Below are 21873 nucleotides of genomic sequence, written 5' to 3'. Positions count from 1 at the left end.
AGAAGGACTAAGCTTCATAGAAACAACAGAATTTATTGTCTTTTTTTTTTTCAGGTAATGTAGTATCTTTTCAAGTTTCATCCATCTTGAGTCCCATCGAGTTTCTTTGCTATTACAGCCTCACCAGGTCTTCCCTGGTCTCCCGTGCTCTCTCTCCTCCCTTTGTGCTCCTATGCACTCAGCCTGCGCTGCACAGTTTATGACTGTGTTATATTCTATATTGTCTTGTCCTCTCGTTTCCTTATATGTGCACGCACTGTCTTCTGCCTAGATTTACGAGGTCCTTGTAGAGTTTTGCATCTCAGTACTCAGAAATGAAAGAGGTGATCTATGGTGTGGAAGTTAAACTGCTGAAGCATTCAGAACAGAGATGTCTGCTGCTTTTATGACGAGACTACCATCTCCCCACTCTGCACTGCAGAGATGCTGTTATATATTCTGCAGTTGTTCTGCATGTAAAGATAGGAAAGAGACTGTTGTTTCAGCTTCAGAAACAATCTATTGGCTCCCATAAACTGAGAGAAAACTAATAACCTATACATTCTCATGCTCCTAAAACCTAGAGTGATGGCTTTGATGATTCTTGTTCCTCTCCCCCAGAAGTCTATTTTATCATTGTTGCCTGGCTATGGAATTCTTTTATGGTGTTGTTTCTTTGAAATGTGTCCTGGTGCTTTAGCTTCCTGCTATCTTGATCTTCTGGAGTACAGCAGCTATTTTTGATCAGAATCTGTGTAATTGAGTCTAGGTTTGGACAGGACTCTTCAAATTGTATATCCAACATGGTTACTTAAAATCCGCCAGGGACTTTCTGTTCAATAATATTTGTGAGCTCTTTCTTCACATTTTAGTAAAGCCTGGATAGTGCCCCAAAAGGCTATAAATAAATTTAGATTGTTTTAGTGGTTTTCTTTGACCTGAATTAATTTATTTCCATCTTAGAGGCCCCACTATTCAGGATTCTGATTTTGTTTTTTAAAGATAAATGAGTAAGGCAAAAAATTAGAGAGATACACTGGCAGAAAGCATTCTCAATGTGATATCCCATTTTGCTGCTGAATCAATACGTAATCTGTGGTAAATAACCTCGGCAGGATGCCAATCAATAAAATTAAACCATAAAGCGCTATAGAATATTCCAGTGTCTAATGTGTTTCTCAGGCAAACAGCATTAAACTGAGGCATAACCCTTCTCCATATTATACCATTTAGTTCATATATGATAATTATGAAATAAAATGCTTTTGAGTTTATTTTGCACCCAACATTGGTCAAGCACTGTGCTTTGCCTAATTGAGTAGGGAAATGGGTTTGCATACATTTTAACATAGGCACTAAGTTTTATGACAAATGCAGATAAAGGGCATTACAGGCATACAAAGTACAGGCACCTAATCCAGCCTGGGGGCCACTGGAAAAGATGCCAAGGAGAAGTGGTATCTGAAGAACAAGTAAAATCAGACTGGGAAGAAAAGAGAGTGCATCAGACAAGGGAACAGCTTGTGCAGTCATAAGACAAAGGTGTGTGGAGTATCAGGAAATAACCAATAGTGTAGTGAAGAGTGCAGTGTATTAAAAGTAGAAGTAGAATGTTTTAAGACAGACTGGTAGAACCTAAAATTTCAAGCAAATCAACAAAACAGATCATGAAAGGCCTTATCCCACAGGCATCTGGTCAGAAGGAGAAAGCATAACCATCTGACATTCTGAATTCCAAAAAAGGGAGAAACTATGTAACCTTGAAACTATTATAGAACTACAGAAGGTCCGTGACATTATCTGGAAAATGGTTAAATACCAATCACAGTTCTCTCTGTATAGCAACAGGACAAAAACCACCAACTGAGTTTTCCTTTTTTTCATTTTTGGCCATGCCTCTCAGCATAGGGAATCTTAGTTCCCCATCCAGGGATTGAACCCATGCCCCTGCAGTGGAAGTGCTGAGTCTTAACCACAGAACTCCCAGGCAAGTCCCATACTTTTTTTTTTTAAAAGACAGAAAAACACACAATAAGATAAACTGTAATACCCACCACTACTATTTTCAGACACTTTGACCACACTACCCCTATGGCCTTTAATCTATAGTAAAGACCTCCCAGGTGGTGCTAGTGGTAAAGAACCCACCTGCCAATGCAGGAGACGTAAGAGATGCAGGTTCCATCCCTGGGTTGGGAAGATCCCCTGAAGGAGGGCATGGCAAGCCACTCCTGTATTCTTGCCTGGAGAATCCTATGGACAGAGGAACATGGCGGGCTACGGTCCATGGGGGTGCATAGAGTCAGACATGACTGAAGTGACTTAGCACCCACTCAAAGACTTTAGAACTTTATCTAGAAGGCAGCCACTGAAGCGCTTTTAAGTAGCAGAGCAATAATATCAGTTTTACATTTTTAGAAGATTACAGTGACATTGTTGAGAAGGCTGAATTCAAGGCAAGCCAGACTGAAGGCAACGAACTATTGTGGTAATGTAGGGGAATAATGCTGAGGGTCTGCACTTTGCTGGTAGGAGTCACATAGAGATGAAACAGATGGGATTGGCTGAATTTGCTCTCTGATAGGATGGAGGGATTAGGGAGAGGGCAACTTTCAGGGTCTCTCCATCTAAGCTTCTGACTTGAGCCATTCAACGAATGAGGGAAATATAGGTTAAGAAACATTGCAAGAGGTCACTTTGGTGGGTAGGAAAGACAGAGATGATTTCATCTAAGGACAGCTTGAGCTTCCAGTGCCTCTGAGACAAGCCAGTGGAGACGTGCAGAAAGCTCGAGATCGAGATTCAAGACATTGACTTGAACTAGATCTTTCCTACTCAAGAATATTGCTCCAGGAATTTTCCCATCTCTATCATTTTGTTGTCTGTTTGGCTGGTTGGGCAGTGTGTTTGTTTGGTTATCTACTGGGCTTTCCCCCTCAGCATGAAAGCATGCCATTATTTCTCTCATCTGAAAAAATCCTCTGTCTCCCCTTCTTCCACCAGCTACTGCCCCATGTCTTTGTTCCTTTTCAGCAGAGTCCCATCCTCTCCTAGTCCCCACACATAATATTATACTATATAAACTCACTACACATAGTATTATACTCTAATCAAATCCCACATTGCTAAATACAATGGTCACGTCTTAATCTCACCTTACTTAGTTTCTAAGCTGCTTTGACTAAGTGAATCATGCTTTATTTTTCAAAACATTTAGCTTCACTTGACCTCCATAATATAAAAACTCTCTTCCTAACTCACTGGTTTCCTCATTATTTTTTTCACTCTATTTTTGGGGGGTAAGAGTCAGACACGAATGAGCAACTAAGACACACACACACACATATACCATTTTTCTAGATTCCACATATATGTATTAATATACAATATCTGTTTTTCTCCTGACTTACTTGCAAAGCAGAATAGGTGCCAAAGAGGGGGTAGGGTTGGGAGATTGGGATCAACATATATACACTACCGTGTATAAAACAGATACTAGTAAGAACCTCCTGTACAGCACAGGAAACTCTACTCAGTGCTCTGTGGTGACCTAAATGGGAAGGAAATCCAAGGAAGAGGGGATAGATGTATATGTATAGTTGATTCACTTTGCTGCACAGTAGAAACTAACACAATGTTGTAAAGCAACTATACTCCAATATAAAAATCAAATTAAAAAAAAACTTCACATGACCTGGGCCCCCGTTGACTGTCTGATCTCATTGATTTCTACCCTACCCTCAACACTTGGCTCTATCCACATTGGCCAGGCTCACACCAGGCCTGCTGTGGAACCACCATATTGGCTGTTACCTCTGCCCAAAACACTCTTCCCCAGGTGCAATGGCTGACTCCCTGTACTCTTCAAGTATGCTCACATTCAGCTACTGAGAATAACTCTCAACGCCATCTTTGTAATCGCAACTCTTGTCCCCAGAATTCCTGGCCTTTCTTTCACTCCTCTGCCTTTTCTCTGTTGCACAGCCCTCTTCTGCTACACAGTGCAATCCCTTATTCACTGCGTTGTTCATCTCCCCATCGCTGTCACTGCCACCATTACAATGTAAATTCTATACGGCAGAAAACTTTATTTTGTTCATTGACCCATCCTAGTTTGAGGTGCACAATACTGAATGAATGAAACTATCGATACATAAACAGTAGTTGAAGAAGTCATAGTCACTGAAGAGAGATTATTGAAGGAAATGGACTATGGGCATAACAACTGGGTACTCTTCTTTTAAGGGATTAAAAGAGGAAGACAAACCCATAAAGAGGGCTGAGAAGGAAATAATATCATTGTTGGAAGAAAAATAGGAGAATGTAGGGGAGAAGGGGAGGAAGGTTCAACAGGGAGGGGATATATGTATATGCATAGCTGGTGCATGCTGTTGTACAGCAGAAACTAACACAACATTGTAAAGCAATTATACTCCAATAAAAATAATAATAAATGAAAAAACAAAATAGTAGAGATGGGAAAAAGGAAGAGAGTGTATCAGAAGCCAAGGGAGGAAAATATTTCAAGCTCTGTGAGAAGCCAGGTAAGGCTTCTGATCTCCTGAAGGATCACCTGGTCCTTCTTAAGCCATGGACCCTTTTCCTGCTTTGCTGGCCAGCCTATACCTTTTCCGGCCCTGTCCATCCTCCACACCCCTCTGCTCTCTCGGCACGTTCCTTGAGGAAATAGTTCTTGATGAAAATGTGGCATAAAATGGAGAGTGAGGTGACTAAGCAATACAGAATACAGAGTTTTATAAGAAATTAACATTTGTGTATAAAATAACAGTCGCAAATATTCAAACAATAAAGTCTGTGGCTAAAGGGAAAAAGAAAGCCTTCCTGTTGTAAACACTCCCCTCCAGTTACGAATCTCTCTCCATCCATCCTCTGAAAGAAATGTCATCAGCACACTGTCACAGCTTTTATGCAGTCTAAGAGGAAACTTAATGGCCTTTTTTGCCTATGACCTGTTAAAGGCTCACTCATGAAGCTATCACTCAGGATAGCTTGGGTTAGGGGCAAGGGAGGATTTGCATCTACATGCATAAACAATTGGGGCTCATCACCATAGAGAAGAAGTTTTGAAGTATCCCATTTCCTTGCTAAACATTTATTAAGGTATAATCTTGGGAAAGCTCAGAATTTCAGATTTGAAATTATTCAGGAAATGCTTAGGTAACAGAATGTTCTCATACACCAAGAGGCTTTTTGAAGGTAGTTTGTTGTTGGTGGTGGTGCTGCTGGTGTCTTGGTGAGTCCTCAGCCTTCCATGGAGATGAACTGGTGTTGTCTAAGCAAAAACCTAGATTCAGTGAAATAGTCCAAGATATCAGCACCCACCCCTGAGGAGGGTCAGCTCAGCTTATTCATTCAACAACAATTAGAGTGGAGCAAAGGTGTCCACTTTGCTAAGTACTGGGAATAATCAGGCATGACTTCTGTCCTAGAGGAGTTCACCCTCTAAAGAAGTGGAAGAGTCTATAAAAATAAATAACTACAGTACAACATACATGCTACTGAATTTACATCCAGACATAGTCATCTGTAGAATTATTCTATATTCCAAACCCTGCTGTTCTTCCCATCCTATGTTAGATCTGTACCACCTATGTTAGTAAAGCAATGTTACAAAAACCTCAGATATACCCAGAGAAGATTTAGTGAAGATGGTGTGGGAAAGCAAGTGCCTCAGGTCAAGAATAGTGTCTCCCTGTGGCCATATAGCCAGAGATACGAGACACTCACCATTCTCATCTCAGTCTATAGCCCTAAATGCCCCCCACTCCAGAAAGGAATAACAGCACTGGCTCTGTCTTCAGTACAATATATTTATCCCTCTTGCTACTCAGAAGAATTTTATTTCTTGAAAAAGAAAATCATTGTTTGGTTTTTCTTACTTATAAAAGATAGAAGACAGCAATCCTTACCCACTATTAGCTGAAAAACAAGTAGATCTCTAGCTTCTACAGATTCAAGAATGGCTTAGAAATACTTTACAATCTATAGAAAAAATGGAAAATGAGAATACTAAAGAATTATGTGCCTTCTTTCTTGACAGTTTGAACAAAGCAAGTAATTTATCTTTAACAACTTAGAATGTTATTTAGAAGAGGGTCTGATTTTCTAAGGAAATGTCAGTTGAGCTGTCATTCATTATCCCAATTAAGATATTATCTAAGGATACAGTTATCAGAACACTTTATATATGTAAATAGCATATATATTTAATATAAAATTTGTTTAATGGGCCATATTTGTTTATTTTTACATCACAGAAGCCTCCAAAATGAAGTTTAAAGAGATGGCTTGGACAACTAATTCCTAGTTAGATCTGATGGATCTGGTAGGGGACAGGAAGGGGGAGAATGGGAGCAGTTCTCATGGTATCATGAAGTGACTTCTACCACCACACTCTTAGAGGACCATTTGGAAAATAGCTACCAATGGTAGCCAATAGGGAAAACAGAATGGTTTCTCAAAAAACTAAAAATAGTATTACCATATGACCCAGCAATTCCACTCCTGGGTATATATCAAAAACAAAAAACACTTATTCAAGAAGGAATGTACCCCAGTGTTCAGAGCAGCATTATTTATAACTGCCAAAATATGGAAGCAATGTAAGTGTCCATCAACAGATGAATGGATGAAGATATGATATACATATACATTGGAATACTGCTCAGTCATAAAAATAATGAAATTTTGCCACTTTCAGCAACATGCCTGGACTTAGAGGGCATTATGCTAAGTTAAATAAGTCATACAGAAGTAGGAAGACTGAATGATACCACTTATCCATGTAAAATAAAAATACAACAAATTAGTGAATATAACAAAAATAGAAGCAGAGTCATAGATATAGAGAACAAGCATAGTCACTAGGAGGGGCAGTTATGAGATGAGGGAATGGAAGGTACAAACCATTAGGTGTAAGATAAATTCAGGGATATACTGTACAACATGGGGAATATGGCAATATTTAATAATAACTATAAATGAAAGGTAACCATTAAAATTATGTAAAATTTTTTAAAAAGAAATAGTTACCAATTCATAGTAATAACAACAATAAAGAAGATATACTGAAGAAAAGAGTGATAAAATATTGATGATGAACATAAAACACCATCTGAGCAAATGGAATGGTGTAACATGTTCTTGGATTGGATGACTCAGTATTATAATATCCTCAAAAAATCAGTATAAATTTAGTGCAATTCCAACTAGAATCTCAACAGGGTTTTTCATTCATGTTTTGGGGGACTCATGAAATGATCATTAAATCTATACGGAAAAGCAAACAGACCCTAAAAAGCCAATAAAACTGAAAAAAAGAATAACAGTGAGGGGAACTTGTCTGATATCAGCACATATTTTATTCTGCTATAGACTGATAGGCTAACAATATGGAAAGAGACTAATAGAACAACAGAACAGAGAATCTAGGAATAGATCAACAAATGCAACAGATTTTAATATATGACCGAGGTGGTGTTTCAGTTCAGTGGGAAAATGGTAGAATATTTCATAAATTATGCTGAATGAACTGTCTATCAATATAGAAAAACTAAAGACAAAGCTATATGTTACGTATGTATAAAAATAAATCCAAAAGGATTAAAGACTTAGATGGAAAAAAAATAAAATAAAATGATAACATTCTTGAGGTTTCCCTGGTAGCTTAGTGGCAAAGAAGCCATCTGCTAATGCAGGAGACATAGGCTTGATCCCTGACACAGGAAAATCCCACATGCTGTTGAGCAACTAAGCCAACGTGCCACAGCTATTGAGCCTGTGCTCTAGAGCCCAGGAGCTGCAACTACTGAGCACACATGCCGTGGCTTCTGACGCCCACACGCCCCAGAGCCCATGCCATGCAACGAGAGAAGCCACAGCAGCGAGAAGCCTGCACCCTGCAGCTAGAGAGCAGCCCCTGCGCCCTGCAGCTAGAGAGCAGCCCCTGCGCCCTGCAGCTAGAGAGCAGCCCCTGCGCCCTGCAGCTAGAGAAAAGCTTACGCAGCACCAAAGACCCAGCACAGCCAAAAATATATAATTTTTTTTAAATGACAACATTCTTAGAAGAAAACCTATAAACAAGCTATAATGCCTCAAAATAGGAAAAAATTCTTAACCAAGATAGGAAACCCAAAAGCCATTGAAAAAGACATAGTAATTATATAAAATTTAAGATGTCTAAAATTAAAGCTATCATAAACAATTGAAAAATATAAATATGAGGATAAAATGCAATGCAGATGACAAACATCTCTACAAAGCTCTTTTATACATGAGTAGGGCTTCCCCTGTGGCTCATTTCCCCACTGCCAATGCAGGAGACAGGTTTGCTCCCTGTGTCAGGAAGATCCCCTGGAGAAGGGAATGGCCACCCATTCCAATTTTCTTGCCTGGGAAATCCCATGGACAGGGGAACCTGGGGGGCTACGGTCCACAGGGTTGCAAGAGTTGGAGACAACTTAGCAACTAAACCAACCAACCAAAAAAAGATAAACAGCCCAACAATAATATGAGCTAAAGACAACCAATTCAGAAGCATGTCCAATCCAATATCAACCTATAAATCATTGTTCAAACATACTTGCAGTAAGGAAGGCAAATTAAATTTTGTCATCAAATGGCAAAAAAGCAAAAGGTGATGCACTTTCACGGTATTGTTGGCAGAGACTAAGAAGAGATGGTGCTCTTCACCATTGCTTGTGAAAGCATCAACAATAACAATCTTAGTAAGCAATCTGACAAAATTGATAACTAAAATCTTTTTAAAACTTTAGAATTGTATAATACAGGAAATTTAAAAACTAAGTGAAAAAAGTACACATTGAAAATGAAAAAATAACCAATGAAAATGTGCCAATAACTACAACATCTTTCAGAGAGGGCAATGGCAGCCCACTCCAGTACTCTTGCCTGGAGGATCCCATGGACGGAGGAGCCTGGTGGGCTCTAGTCCATGGGGTCGCGAAGGGTCGAACACGACTGAGCGACTTCACTTTCACTTTTCACTTTCATGCATTGGAGAAGGAAATGGCAACCCACTCCAGTGTTCTTGCCTGGAGAATCCCAGGGATGGGGGAGCCTGGTAGGCTGCTGTCTATGGGGTCACACGGAGTCAGACACAACTGAAGCGATTTAGCAGTAGCAGCATGACATCTTTATTTCACTCTCACATTTCAATGAATTCCGCTGTAAGTCTAGACTTACAGAAATTTGAAACAAATTTCCTGTTTCAAAAATCCTTTGCAAATATTATTCTAGTGTTGTTGTTTAAAATGTCAAGTGAGCTGAGCACTGAAGAACTGATGGTTTCAAATTCTGGTGGTGGTGAAACTCTTGATAGTCCCTTGTACTACAAGGAGATTAAACTAATCAATCCTAAAGGAAACCAACCCTGAATATTTACTGGAAGGCCTGATGCTGAAGCTCCAATATTCTGGCCACCTGATGTGAACAGCCAACTCATTGGAAAAGTCCCTGATACTGGGAAAGACTGAGGGCAGGAGGAACAGGGGACGACAGAGGATGAGATTGTTGGATGGCATCACTGACTCAGTGGACATGAGTTTGAGCAAACTCTGGGAGATAGTGAAGGACAGGGAAGCCTGGCATGCTGCAGTCCATGGGACTGAAAAGAACTGGAACACAACTTAGTGACTGAACAAGTGCTGCCATTTAAAATGTCAGATGTGAGTCTAATTTCCCTCCTCTATAGATGGTCTGCTGCTTTCTCTCTGGAATTGATTCCTCGTTCCTAAATTTCACCGTACCATGTCATGTTGATATTTTCCCTTTTCTCTCTCATGTTGGTACACAATAAGCCCATTTAACCTTTAATTGTGACAAAATTTCAATTAGCAATTCTTCAAATGTTTAACTTGATTTTTTTTTCATTTAGAAGCCCTACTAATCAGATGTTGGCAATTATTCTATTTTTCATGTCCTTTCATTATTTTTTTTTTTTCATTTTTACAATTCTTTGTTCCCTTCTCAATGCCTCTGGGGATGTTTCAAAATCCACTCCATCTCATCAGTTCACACATTGATTCTATTCATGCAACCCATGAGTTCAGTTTTCTCCATTATATCTTATTGGTTCTTTTTTATAACTTCTTGCCCCTGTTTAATGTTTCCAGTGCCCTCCTATATGCCCTTGAGAACTCTATTTATTAGGGTTGTTGTGAGCTCTTGTTTCTCTAGCTCATTACTTCTGCTCCCTCTGGAAGTAGTTGCTCAGTTTGTGATCTCTCCTTTACATCAGTGTTGCTAAAAGGTCTCATTTTTTCAGTTCCTTTTGGAGCATTAGCTATAGTTTTTATATTAAATTCTGAGTTCCATCCATATCCCAGTTGCTTTCAAGCCTTTGAGTCCAAAATTAGACTCACAGGAGGAAAACCACAATTGCTTTAAGTTCCCTATCCTGACTCTCCTTCGGCATAAATGAGACATAATGTCCTCAAGAATTAGCCTGGTCTTAGTTTTTTCATTTTCAGTAGTGCTAGACTAGGTCATAAGTGAGTAAGTGAAGTCGCTCAGTCGTGTCCGACTCTTTGCGACCCCATGGACTGTAGCCTACCAGGCTCCTCCGTCCAAGGGATTCTCCAGGCAAGAATACTGGAATGGGTTGCCATTTCCTTCTCCAGGGGGTCCTCCTGACCCAGGGATCGAACCCAGGTCTCCCGCATTGGAGGCAGACGCTTTAACCTCTGAGCCACGAGGGAAGCCTTAGACTAGGTCATAGACCTACCAAACATTTTCCATTTGTTTATGGAAAAGAGTTACAGTGTTCCAGCTATAGGAGAGATAGCAAGGACTCAGAATGGCAAATCACTATGGAAAATGCCATTATTTCCAAAATTTCTTGAAAGCTTAATCCTCTGTGATTATTACTGTAAATCTTATTTTCCTCCCTCTCCTTCATGGACTTGCATAATTTTTTAATTTCAAATTTTTTTAATTTCATTTTGAGGATCTCTTAACTGAACTGACCCTGAAGATAACTGGAGAGCTCTCTTGGGTTTTATAAAAACCAGTTTGACTATAGCTGATCTAAAAATATAACAGAAATTGGCATGTTCTGTGGAATTATTTCTGTCTTGCCTCCCTGTTCTTAATATATCAATATTTGTACCTTACCAGACATCTATACAGATGTCTAGCCTTTTCTTTTGATCTGACATTTATTTATTCAACAACTGTTTGTTGAACACTTGCGTATTATTGTTCTAGTTGTCAGGTGCCCAAAAAGAAAGACACAGTCCCTGCCTTCACAGAGCATTAGAGTCTAACAAAGAATCCAGATTGAATGAGGGTTCTGTTATAGCAGGGATTTCTTCCTATGTTGTTTTCCAGTATATCCCAGGCACCCAGGTCCGTGTAAATATTGACTGCATGTTAAATGAGCAAACTATTGACACTTATGGCAAGTGGGTTGAGTGTTACGGTGGGAAACTGCAAGTGTCATGGAGTATATAAACAAGAGTCCTTACCTGCTCTGGGGGGATCATACAGAATTAGTTCACCAACTGTTGGAGCCGTCCCTTTAGGGTGGTTTATGCAGGCTTAGCTAAACAAGCAGCATCCAGTTCCTATTCAGGCTGCCCGGCCACCTTGGATTTTTCAGTATTAATTTCAGTAAATGACAAGTTAGATGAATTGCTTGATAATATCGTGTGTTTACAGAAACAGAAGAATCAGTTTAACAATGCCTATTTGCGTTTCTTGCTTCTTGCCTGCCCATGCCTACACCCCATTTTCTTTTCTAACTTGCAGATGAAGGAGCTTCCATGCATCCTTGTGATGATACGTACTGTGGACCTTTCCCAGAATCTGAGCCAGAAGTGAAAGCTGTAGCTAACTTCCTCCGAAAACACAGGAAGCACATCACGGCTTACCTATCTTTTCACGCATATGCTCAGATGTTGCTGTATCCATATTCTTACAAGTATGCAACAATCCCAAATTTTAGCTGTGTGGTAAGTACTTGAAACTGGATATGTGTGTCGGGCTTCATGCTTGTCTAATGCTAAGATGGTCCTATGTAATGATGCAACAAGCATTTTGTGTGTGTATATATATGTATATAGTTATACATATATACTATACACACATATAGTTATACATATATAGTATAGTTATATATATTATATATAATATATAGTATAGTATATAGTATATATATAATAGTTACTGGGTATGATTAAGAAAGATAAATGACATATATATATAATGTCATTTTCTTAATCATATACAGTAACACATTTTACAGATGAGGAAACTGAAACCTAAACATACTAAATAATTAAAATAAGAACACACCACTACTCACTGTCATACCCAGGATTCACTCCAAATCTAGCTCCAATGTTGTTGCTTTTAACCACTGTGCTACACTGCTTCTCAAATGCTATCATTTCCAAACGATTTGCTTTCTTACCACATGTTATTTGGAAAATGTCAGGATAGATTTCATTTGTTTTACAGCTTCGGTCACATATGCAGGAGTATAATTAACTTTATTGAGTAAATAATTGTTCATAAATTATGGTCTGACTCTCATTAATTAAAAGCAAGTTTCAATTTATCAGCGCTATTTGCTTAATGCTACTAAGTCTCTGGGCATGTATCTGACAAGTTGGAGCTTAGAATGAACAGCTTTTCAAGCATGAGATTACTTGAAAGTGAAAGAGCAGAGTTCCTTCCTCTCCTCATCTCAGAAACCCAACAAGCTATCCACTACAGGAATTAATTCCTCGTAAAGTGAGTCTGGCTCAGAGTCTATAGCATCTAGAGGCCTATGAAGTTCAAAGCCAGGCCAAGCTAATAGATAGTGTTCCAAGTAAGGAACAAGGAGGGAGAAGGGATTGGGAGGGGGCGTAGGCAGGCTTTGGGTTGCTGTTGATGTCCTGTTCTTTGTCTGGATGCTGGTTACTGGATGAGTGTGTGCAACTTGTGATCCTTCATCGAGATGTAAACTTAATTTGTATACACTTCTGTAGGTATGTTACACTTAAAAGTTTTTTTCATAAAAGCATCCCCTTTCTTCCTATACCTCAATCTCCAAATCCTGCATCTGTTGCTTGGGGTTGCAGGAATTCCTGATCTAGATGTCCAGGACCTAGGAGGAATGAGAAACATGAGGTGGTCAGAAGGTGGAATGGGGAAGGCTTGTTTCCTATCCAAAACAGGAACTCTGTTCTTAGCATTTTGTGCAAGAATTCTGAGCAAATTCTCTCTCTTGAGAAATACTGTAAAGGTGGGAGTGATGCTAGGTGGTGCTATTCTTCAGCTCCTCAGTGGATCAAAGATGCCTTTCATTTTCGGTGTTAGTGACCTGGCAGCCTAGAACCTTGTGCTGCAGTACTTCTATAGGCAATTGTTCATCCCTTTCTAAACTGGGCACAGTGTCTGTTTGTATCCTCACAACTGATTATATAGAATATGCAATGTATCAGAACTATCACATGAGGATGGTCTCCATATTTTGAATCTATTTTCCCACCAGCAGTTAAATTACTTTCTTTTTGTCTTGGATTAGAGGATATGGCATGAAAATTGGATCAGTGGTTCACAGCCAGTGATGAACTTTCCTCCCAAGGGACACCAGATGTTACTGGACACTGGACAATGTTAGGGACATTTTTTGATGGCCACCGCAGGGGTGGAAGATTTTACTGGCATCTAGTGGGTAGAGGCCAAGGATGCTATGAAATATCCTACATTACACAGGACAGCCTTCCACAGCAAAGAGCAATTCAGTCCAAACTGTCAGCAGTAACCCTATTGAGAAATCCTGTTCGTGGGTTGCAGATAAGCTAAATCGCTAAAACCAAGATTACAGTTCTCAGAAACTAGATAGTCTGTGAATGTTAACCAGAAACCGTTAAGTTCTGTTCAACTTGTTCAAAAGCATTCCATCAATATGTAGGACTCTGTGGTTCTGCTAATGGATTTAGGTCATGAAGCTGCTTTTTTTTTTTTTAACTTTTAAAAAATGATTATTATTATTTTTGGCCACGCTATGCCACAGCACGTGGCACGTGAGATCTTAGTTCCTTAACCAGGGGTAGAACTTGTACCCTCTGCACGGGGAGCATGGAGTCTTAACCACCAGATTGCCAGAGAAGTCCCCAAACTTGCTTTAAATATAAAAATATTTAAAGAACAAATACACTCCTTACTTAGCTGAGATCCAATAAAGGAGGCCTGGGTCCTTCTGAACAACTGGGGGGAAAAAGCAGTGGAGAAAGGAAGAATCATTTAAACTCATCTAAATAGATGCCACCCTGGAAAATAATTCTTAGAAAATTTGATGAAGTTTCTACTCTTTGTGGAAGAAATATGCCTAAACTTCTTATCAACATACACCCCAGTCGCAGAAGTCCGGTGATCACAAAAGGCTAAAACTATGTTTTGTGAAAACAGACAGAGTGGTTATTTTTTTTTCCTCTCTCTCAATAGATTATTCCCCCTCTTAGGTTTAGTCATCGGAAATAATAAGGAACAAAGGTCTCCTCATATCAGAATGCAGTAATCTTCTAAATGCAGAAATATCTGCCCTTGCCGTGGACTATTGCTGAGGCCATTGGAGAAGATGTTAAAAGTCTTTGCACATTCTCCATAAAGATACCTCATTATGGTGTTTACATTCCTATTCTGTTGGCTCCGACGAGGAGAATGTCATCATCAGGGAGATCAATAATAAATGTTTGTCAGGTCCTACTGCCTGGTCCCTCAATAGCTACCCCGTGTAGCATTTGCTGCAAATGCTGCTCTCTACATCCCAGAGGTTAAGAGAACAGCATGCTGAAGCCGAGTCCAACATACAACACCGCGTTGCCCAGAGTGCTTCGATGTGCTCCATTAAATTATTCACAGGCAAGTGGAAATGGGAGAGTCATATACCAGTTTCAGCATACTTCTTTTCCCCTCACTGGTCACTCAATATGTCTCTAACTCCTTGTTGAAACTAGTCCTTTCACACCATTTGAAAATGTTTTCACAGGGTAGTCTTTATCATTTGAGTTCATCTTAGGATATTCACCTTTAGGTATTTTGATGGCATTTATTTTTCCTGCTTTTTGGCATAGGTAGGAAGTTCCACCTTAGAATTTCTACATCTTAGCCACACCTGGCTGAGCTCTTCCAGAGGAGTGTGTAACCTTAGAAGTCAGGAATTGTTCTGAAAGTGTTTCCATTCCCACGGAGGATAAACACACAGAACAAGAGGAGTCACTCCTACTGAATTAAAGGGTTTAAGAACTGATTCAAATGGGTTTTAACTACCTTGAACCTAGCCACTGAAGTATGTACTTAAGGATCGATAAGATTATCTTGATGCTTTTGCAGATTTATGCTTATTCAACATACCTGCAAGAAATAGTGATTAAGGGGACTTCCCTCATGGTCCAGTGGCAAAGACTCCATGCTTTCCCTGCAGGGGGCGCAGGTTCCATCCCTGGTCAGGGAACTAAGATCTCTCATGCTGCGTGGCTAAAAAAAAATTTTAATTAAAATAATCTATTTTTTTAAATTTCTCTCAAAAATAGTGATTAAGCATCTGTTATATACAGCCATGTTGCTAAATGGTGTATATGTAGCTATGAGTAAGACTGACATGAGCTCTGCCCTGTCAAGCATTTTGTAATTTATAGAAATGGTGTCTCTGAACTAGTTCAAAATGAAGAGGGCAGAACACTAAATCAGTCTCAGAAGATGTCTTTATTTCAACCCAGCCATTCTATGCAGTGTAACCCCAGTCTAACCACTGAACTTTGATGAGCCTTCCTTTCCTTGTCTATATATGGAAATATTACTGATCACTGGCTCACTGTAGAAATTAATTAAGGGAAATAGTGTGCTCTAAAACATACTGCAAATGCAATATGCAACAAAGAATAACAATATTACCATTAAATACAGCTATTCATCAGTGTGCCCAGCGTTCTCTAAATTGAGTACTGATAATGCTCAGACAACATGTTAGTGTTTCTAAAGGTTTCAATGCAGTGATATATGTGATATAATTTCTCCATTTAAATTAACAGGAATCTGCAGCTTATAAGGCTGTGAAGGCACTTCGGTCGGTTCATGGGGTACAGTACCGATACGGGCCTGCCTCCAGCACATTGTGTAAGTTTCCTTTGGATGCTGTGTTGGAATCATCTCTTGAACCAATATCCTGTGTAATGACTTCCCTTTTTAAAAAAAAAAAAAGAGAAAATATGTTCCCCACTCCCCAAAATGAAATTTATGACTACCAAATTAGCCAAGGAAGATAGAAGTTTATGTCTGACTAGTTTTACTCTGCTTGACAGAAATGACTGTCCCAATCCAAATAAATCCTACACAGAGAATATGCTAAGCATGTAATAAAGACTGCAGGTTGAACTGAGATCTTATGACAGTACAAAGTACCCAAATGGGCTCCTTAAGCAGTTGTAACTCCTGTGAAATGGTAATGGGCCTTGAGAAGAAAATGAAGTAATGTTTCAGCTCTGAAAGAGCTTCCTTTTTATCCCTTTCCTTCACCATTCTTGTTATGACATTCTGTTTCTTACATAACACCATCAACTGAATTTCTTCTTGAACGGTAATTAAAATATCTCCTATTTCGTGTGAGTAAAGAGTAACAAGTTCTTTCCAGTGTATGGACATAACTTGGACATCTATAGAACCAGGAGGTGTGGATTCTAGTCTTAATTCTGCCACTAGTTAGATGGAATCCTGACAAAGATGATAATCCTGGGCTTCAGTTTGCACAACTGATGCATGAGGAATGGGACTAGGTCATTTCCCATAGTCTTTCAAACTCTGCAATTCATTAACAGACTTCTCTGGTGACCCAGTGGTTAAAAATCTGCCTGCCGATGCAAGGGACACAGATTTAATCCCTGGTCCAGGAAGATCCCAAATGCCTTGGGGCAACTAGGCCAAGTGTCACAGCCACTGAAGCCTGAGCACCTAGTGCCTGGGAGCCACAACAAGAGATGCCACCACAATGAGAAGTCCACACACCACAAGAGAAGACCCCACTCTCCACAACTGGAGAAAGCCCATGCACAACGACGAAGACCCAGTGCAGCCAAAAATAAATTTAAAAATAAATGCATTGACTATATGATTTAGGAAATCTAGTGAGAAAGCATATACTCCTGAATATCTAGTGTCATTCTAGAAGCTCACCATGATCATATAGTGGATCATATAATGTACATCATATGTTTGTGTATAGACATTGACATTCAATTATACTTTTCAATGAGCTAGCAAATTTCTCAATTTCTTTAATTTATCCATTATAACTAGTTTATCCATTTCTAACCAATCACTTCTTCAGCCTTCAGAAGAAATGCTTGGCTTGTTAATTAACATTGTCTATAAGTTTATCCTAGTAATGGTGATATCTTAATTATCAGAAATTTTTTTAAGTTAATGATCATTGGTCTAATGCTGACCTTTCTATAACTGTCTTTTAAAAGAGCCACTTTGAAAGGGGAAATATAGTATTTTTAAAAATCACATTACCAGTTAATGCCAATACAATATATATTAAAAATCTAAAAACATTAATTTTTAAAAAGCCTTACTCACAGTTCACCTTTCAGCTTGGTATTAAGGCACAGTCATAGTGTTATATTTACTGAGAGCAACCTGTTACCATAGAAATGAGGCTGTCATATCGCCATGATGTAAGGGTTGGCAAATATTGTCTCTCACTTCGGCTACTATGGCTACTATTTGCAGTTCCAGTGACTGACTCTAACCCAGAGGGACAAGGAAGCCACAGCCTACCTTCTGGCCCCAACTGAAGCAAAGGGGTCCTGGGAAACAGCAGAGTCATTTGATTGTCATCGTCATGTAATTCTGTCTAATTTGTCCTAGCAAAAATGGCATCAAAAAGTGGTAGCATTTGAAAGGGAAAATTTTTAAATAATGGTGTTATGTTAGGCTGGATCATATAAACTTCAGAAATAAGTATATAAAGATTCTTCTATGAAAATTTATTCATTTATGAGTTAATTATTAAAAGCATGTTATGCTAAAAATTGCATACTAGGCACTTTGGGGTTAAAGGTACTAAACAGTAACACCAAATGCATCCTGATTGCTTTAATTTTCACTACAACTCTATGCAGTAGGTACTATGATCCCTTTTTCAAAAGGAAGACAGAGGCACAGAGAATCCCAGAAGGTGTTGTGATTGGATACAGTCCAAGCCCACAGTGTGGGCTTTCAGTTCTGTGCTGGAAAGCTGGAGTATGTAAGGTCACAGAAGCCAGAAGGAGAGAGTTTCCAGAATGGATTATCAGCTAGGTTAAATGCTTCTGAGAGGCTAAAAGTGTGATCTGAGCAAAGAAAAAACAAAAAAGGAGATTAGACCCACTGTCATAGGTGACCTTCAAGAACAAAGGCTTCATAGTCTGGCAGAGGCAAGAACCAGATTGAAAGTGGTTGAGGATGTAGAAGCAACATATATAGATTATCTTTTGAGAGCTAAAGCAAAAGAAAGAAGAAAAAGAAGATAATATATAATAGGGATCTTGAGAAGGAAGTGCTCCAGGGAAATAGGGCTGGGACATTTTGGTCAGTGAGGATGCAAGAGAAAGTGTGGTCTATTAGCAAAACAAGGTCCTGGAGAAGGGACCCTCTCGCTACCAGAGAAGGCAACAAAAAATAGTATCAGACAATGTCACGTGTAAAAGACAAGCAGCATTTCTTCCTGAGCTAGGAGAAAGGTGAAGAGGGGGATGGAAGCAGAGGAGATGCTGGGTTAACTACCCATGATGAGAGTGGAAACAGTGATAAAGTAAGGGGCAGGACCAGAAGAGGATGACGAAGGGTATGTAAGTGAAGGTCTAGAAAAAGGCACCTATAATACCATTGGTAATGGAGAAAGACTTCAGAATGAATGAATTTACAACAGATTTTCTCCATCTACCTGTTGAGATCGAAAATGGAGAAACTAGGCTTCGGAACTGAGAATTAGTAAATCAAAAGCAGAAAAGGGCTAGAAAAGAAGGGTCTAGTGAGAAATTTAGTGGTGTAATTCATAGTCAGAGAGTTCCATGAAATTCTAAGAAGCCTGTGGGCAGTCTTAGAAACTGTAATAATTAAAGACAAAGAACAAGTTCATCAGGAGTGAAAAACATAGGGGATATAGAAGAAATGAGTTTTCAGAGATCAGAATTTCAATATTCTAGACCTTGGAAGAAAAGAAAAAAGCCCGCAATATGGGTATGTTTCTTGGTGAATGAAGTGAGGGTGGAGAGAAATGATATTGAAGTTGAGGCTGAGAAATTGAGGTCATTATACTGGAAAAGCATCACTACATAGACTAGATCCTCCAAGAGCAAAGTTTTCATAAATGTCAGAGGCAAGAACCAGACTGAAAGTGGCTAAGATGATTTATGATGATAGCAGGTATGATTTATGATGATAGCAGGTATGATTTATAAGTTCCATGAGCTCAGTGTTAAGGAACTCTGGTTAAATTGCTCCTGTTGAAAGGGTATCTAATTGGAAAGATTTAGTATAGCTTAGTAAGCAAGTACTATGTATACATTTTGAAAATTACATACTCTAGTGAAGTTGACCTTTTTTGTTGTTTTTTTTTTTTAACTTTTAGATGTGAGTTCTGGTAGCTCAATGGATTGGGCCTACAAAAATGGAATACCCTACACATTTGCTTTTGAACTACGTGACACTGGGCATTTTGGCTTTTTACTCCCAGAGACACTCATCAAACCCACCTGTACAGAGACCATGCTGGCTGTGAAGAATATCACAATGCACCTACTAAAGAAGTGCCCCTGAGACACCCCAAGGGGCAGGTCAATCACCAGAAAGAGCTGATTCTGTGCAAGATTCATTTGGAAGTGGATGTATATTGTTACAGAGAAGGGCAACTGCTGAGAGGGAACCTATTGTGGACTTTAAAATCCTTCTCATGCAATCCCACTCTCTGTGGCAATAAAAAAAAAGGTTAAAAATATATATATATAGCCTACTTTGTTGTAAGAGAAGACATCCATTTCTATCCATTTAGAGTCTTATTTGTTTAAGTGGGAGGGGATATTTTCTAATTTTTTTGTCTCAAGAAATGTACATATTGGGGATTCTACTTCAATAAATCTCATGTTCTCAGTTAAAATCTAGGCTACTAATCATGTTTTATTACTTGGTTCTCATGTAAAATGAAAATTTTTAGAATGGATATCATAAATATACAGCCTAATAAGACCTCAGATTATTCATATCACCCACTGGCATTAGTGTACCAAACACCTATAAAGACGTAGCAAGGAAGGGCCGTTATGTTCAGACTTCAAGAATGCCACTTAAAAAAAAAATAGAGTCAACATTAATTGAGGAGCCAGTTAAGAGCTTTACATTTATTAGCAATCTCACCAATTCCTCAAATACTATTGGGCTTCCCTGTGGCTCAGAACCTGCAATCCCAGCTCCCGCAATGCAGAAGACCTGGGTTTGATCCCTGGGTCAGGAAGATCCCCTGGAGAAGGGAATGGCTACCCATTCTAGTATTCTTGCCTGGAGAATTTCATGGAAGAGGAGCCCAGTGGGCTACAGTCCATGGGGTCACAAAGAGACAGACAGGTTGAGTGACTTTTCACTTTCAGATACTACTGTCATCCCCATTTTTCAAATGAGGAAATTGTGGTTTAAAAGGATGATATCAAGCAGGGGGTGGGGTGGGGTGGATTGGGTAATTGGGATTGGCATACATACCCTACTATGTATAAAATAGGTAACTAATAGCGTTGATGACTGTATTGCACAGGGAACTCTACTCAGTGCTCTGTGTTGACCTAAATAGGAAGGAAATCCAAAAAAGAGGAGGTATTAATATATGTATATGTGTGGCTGATTCACTTTGCTGCACAGCAGAAACTAACACAACATTGGAAAGCAACTGTTACCAAAAAATTTTTTAATGTTTTTTAAAAAGGTAATATAGATTCCCATTTCCAAGAATATGATAAGTATCTGTACTGGTAGAAATAATTCAAACTTCTAGACAATATGTAATTTTTAAAAACCATCTTTAAAACATCAGATTAAGAAGTAAAGAAGCCTCAGGGCAGGCCTTGAGTGAAGACAGGATCCTAGGAAGGTAAGGCGTCCACTGAGAACACGTCAGATCAGCTGAGTGCAGACTCTGATTTCCACAGCATTTCAGAGAGTGGTCACAGAGGACAAAGCCCAACGTGAGTCCAAGGTGGGAAATCTAATAGCAGATTCTCCTCTGACCAAAATTCTGGAATTTCAAAGTGCTAATCCTTCAGTGTAAATAAATGTCCATACTACCACCAACGGACCTCCAGGCAAATTAACTATTTCAGATTTTGACAAAAGTAGAGAGGGGACAGATTGCCACTGAGTATGTGGAACCATAGTTCAGCCTTCACCCAGGTTTGCAACCCAAATTCAGACTACCTAGATAGTCTGATAGGCCTCTAGCCAAGAGTTCAGTTCTGATTAATCCCAGACTGGTTATATATTCCAAGTATGTGATAGAAGCAAATCCTCTCAGAGGATTTAGCTGACCAAAACACATCATGAACACCAAGATAAAGAGATAAGCCTTAAAAGTTCCAGAGAGAAAAAGAAGTGATCACAAAGAAACAGGACCAGAGTGTCGTGAAACCTCAACAGCACCACAGATGCTGGAAGATAGAAAAATGTCTTTAGACTTTTGAAGGAAAAATCTATTCTAAAAATCTATAACACACCTTCCCTGACTGTCCAGTGCCTAAGACTGTGCTTCCACTGCAGGGGGTTGCAGATTTGATCCCTGGTTGGAGAACTAAGATCCCACATGCCAAGCAGGAAAAAAAAATCTATACCCAGCAAAAC

At 39.2% G+C, this 21873-nt stretch overlaps 1 protein-coding gene across 1 annotated transcript in view; it reads left to right on the top strand.

Annotated features, from left to right (window-relative positions):
• Positions 1–19812, top strand: part of CPA6 (carboxypeptidase A6) — a 300719-nt gene extending 280907 nt beyond the window's left edge. The window contains exons 9-11 of the mRNA XM_052651924.1: positions 11770–11972; positions 16044–16128; positions 19625–19812. Of these exons, the coding sequence (XP_052507884.1) occupies positions 11770–11972; positions 16044–16128; positions 19625–19812 (476 nt within the window). The remainder of the gene's footprint in view (positions 1–11769; positions 11973–16043; positions 16129–19624) is intronic.
• Positions 19813–21873: the final 2061 nt, after the last annotated feature.

This window comes from Budorcas taxicolor, chromosome 14, assembly GCF_023091745.1.
Source record: "Budorcas taxicolor isolate Tak-1 chromosome 14, Takin1.1, whole genome shotgun sequence".
Lineage (NCBI taxonomy): Eukaryota > Metazoa > Chordata > Mammalia > Artiodactyla > Bovidae > Budorcas > Budorcas taxicolor.
This window is presented reverse-complemented; position numbering and strand designations above follow the sequence as displayed.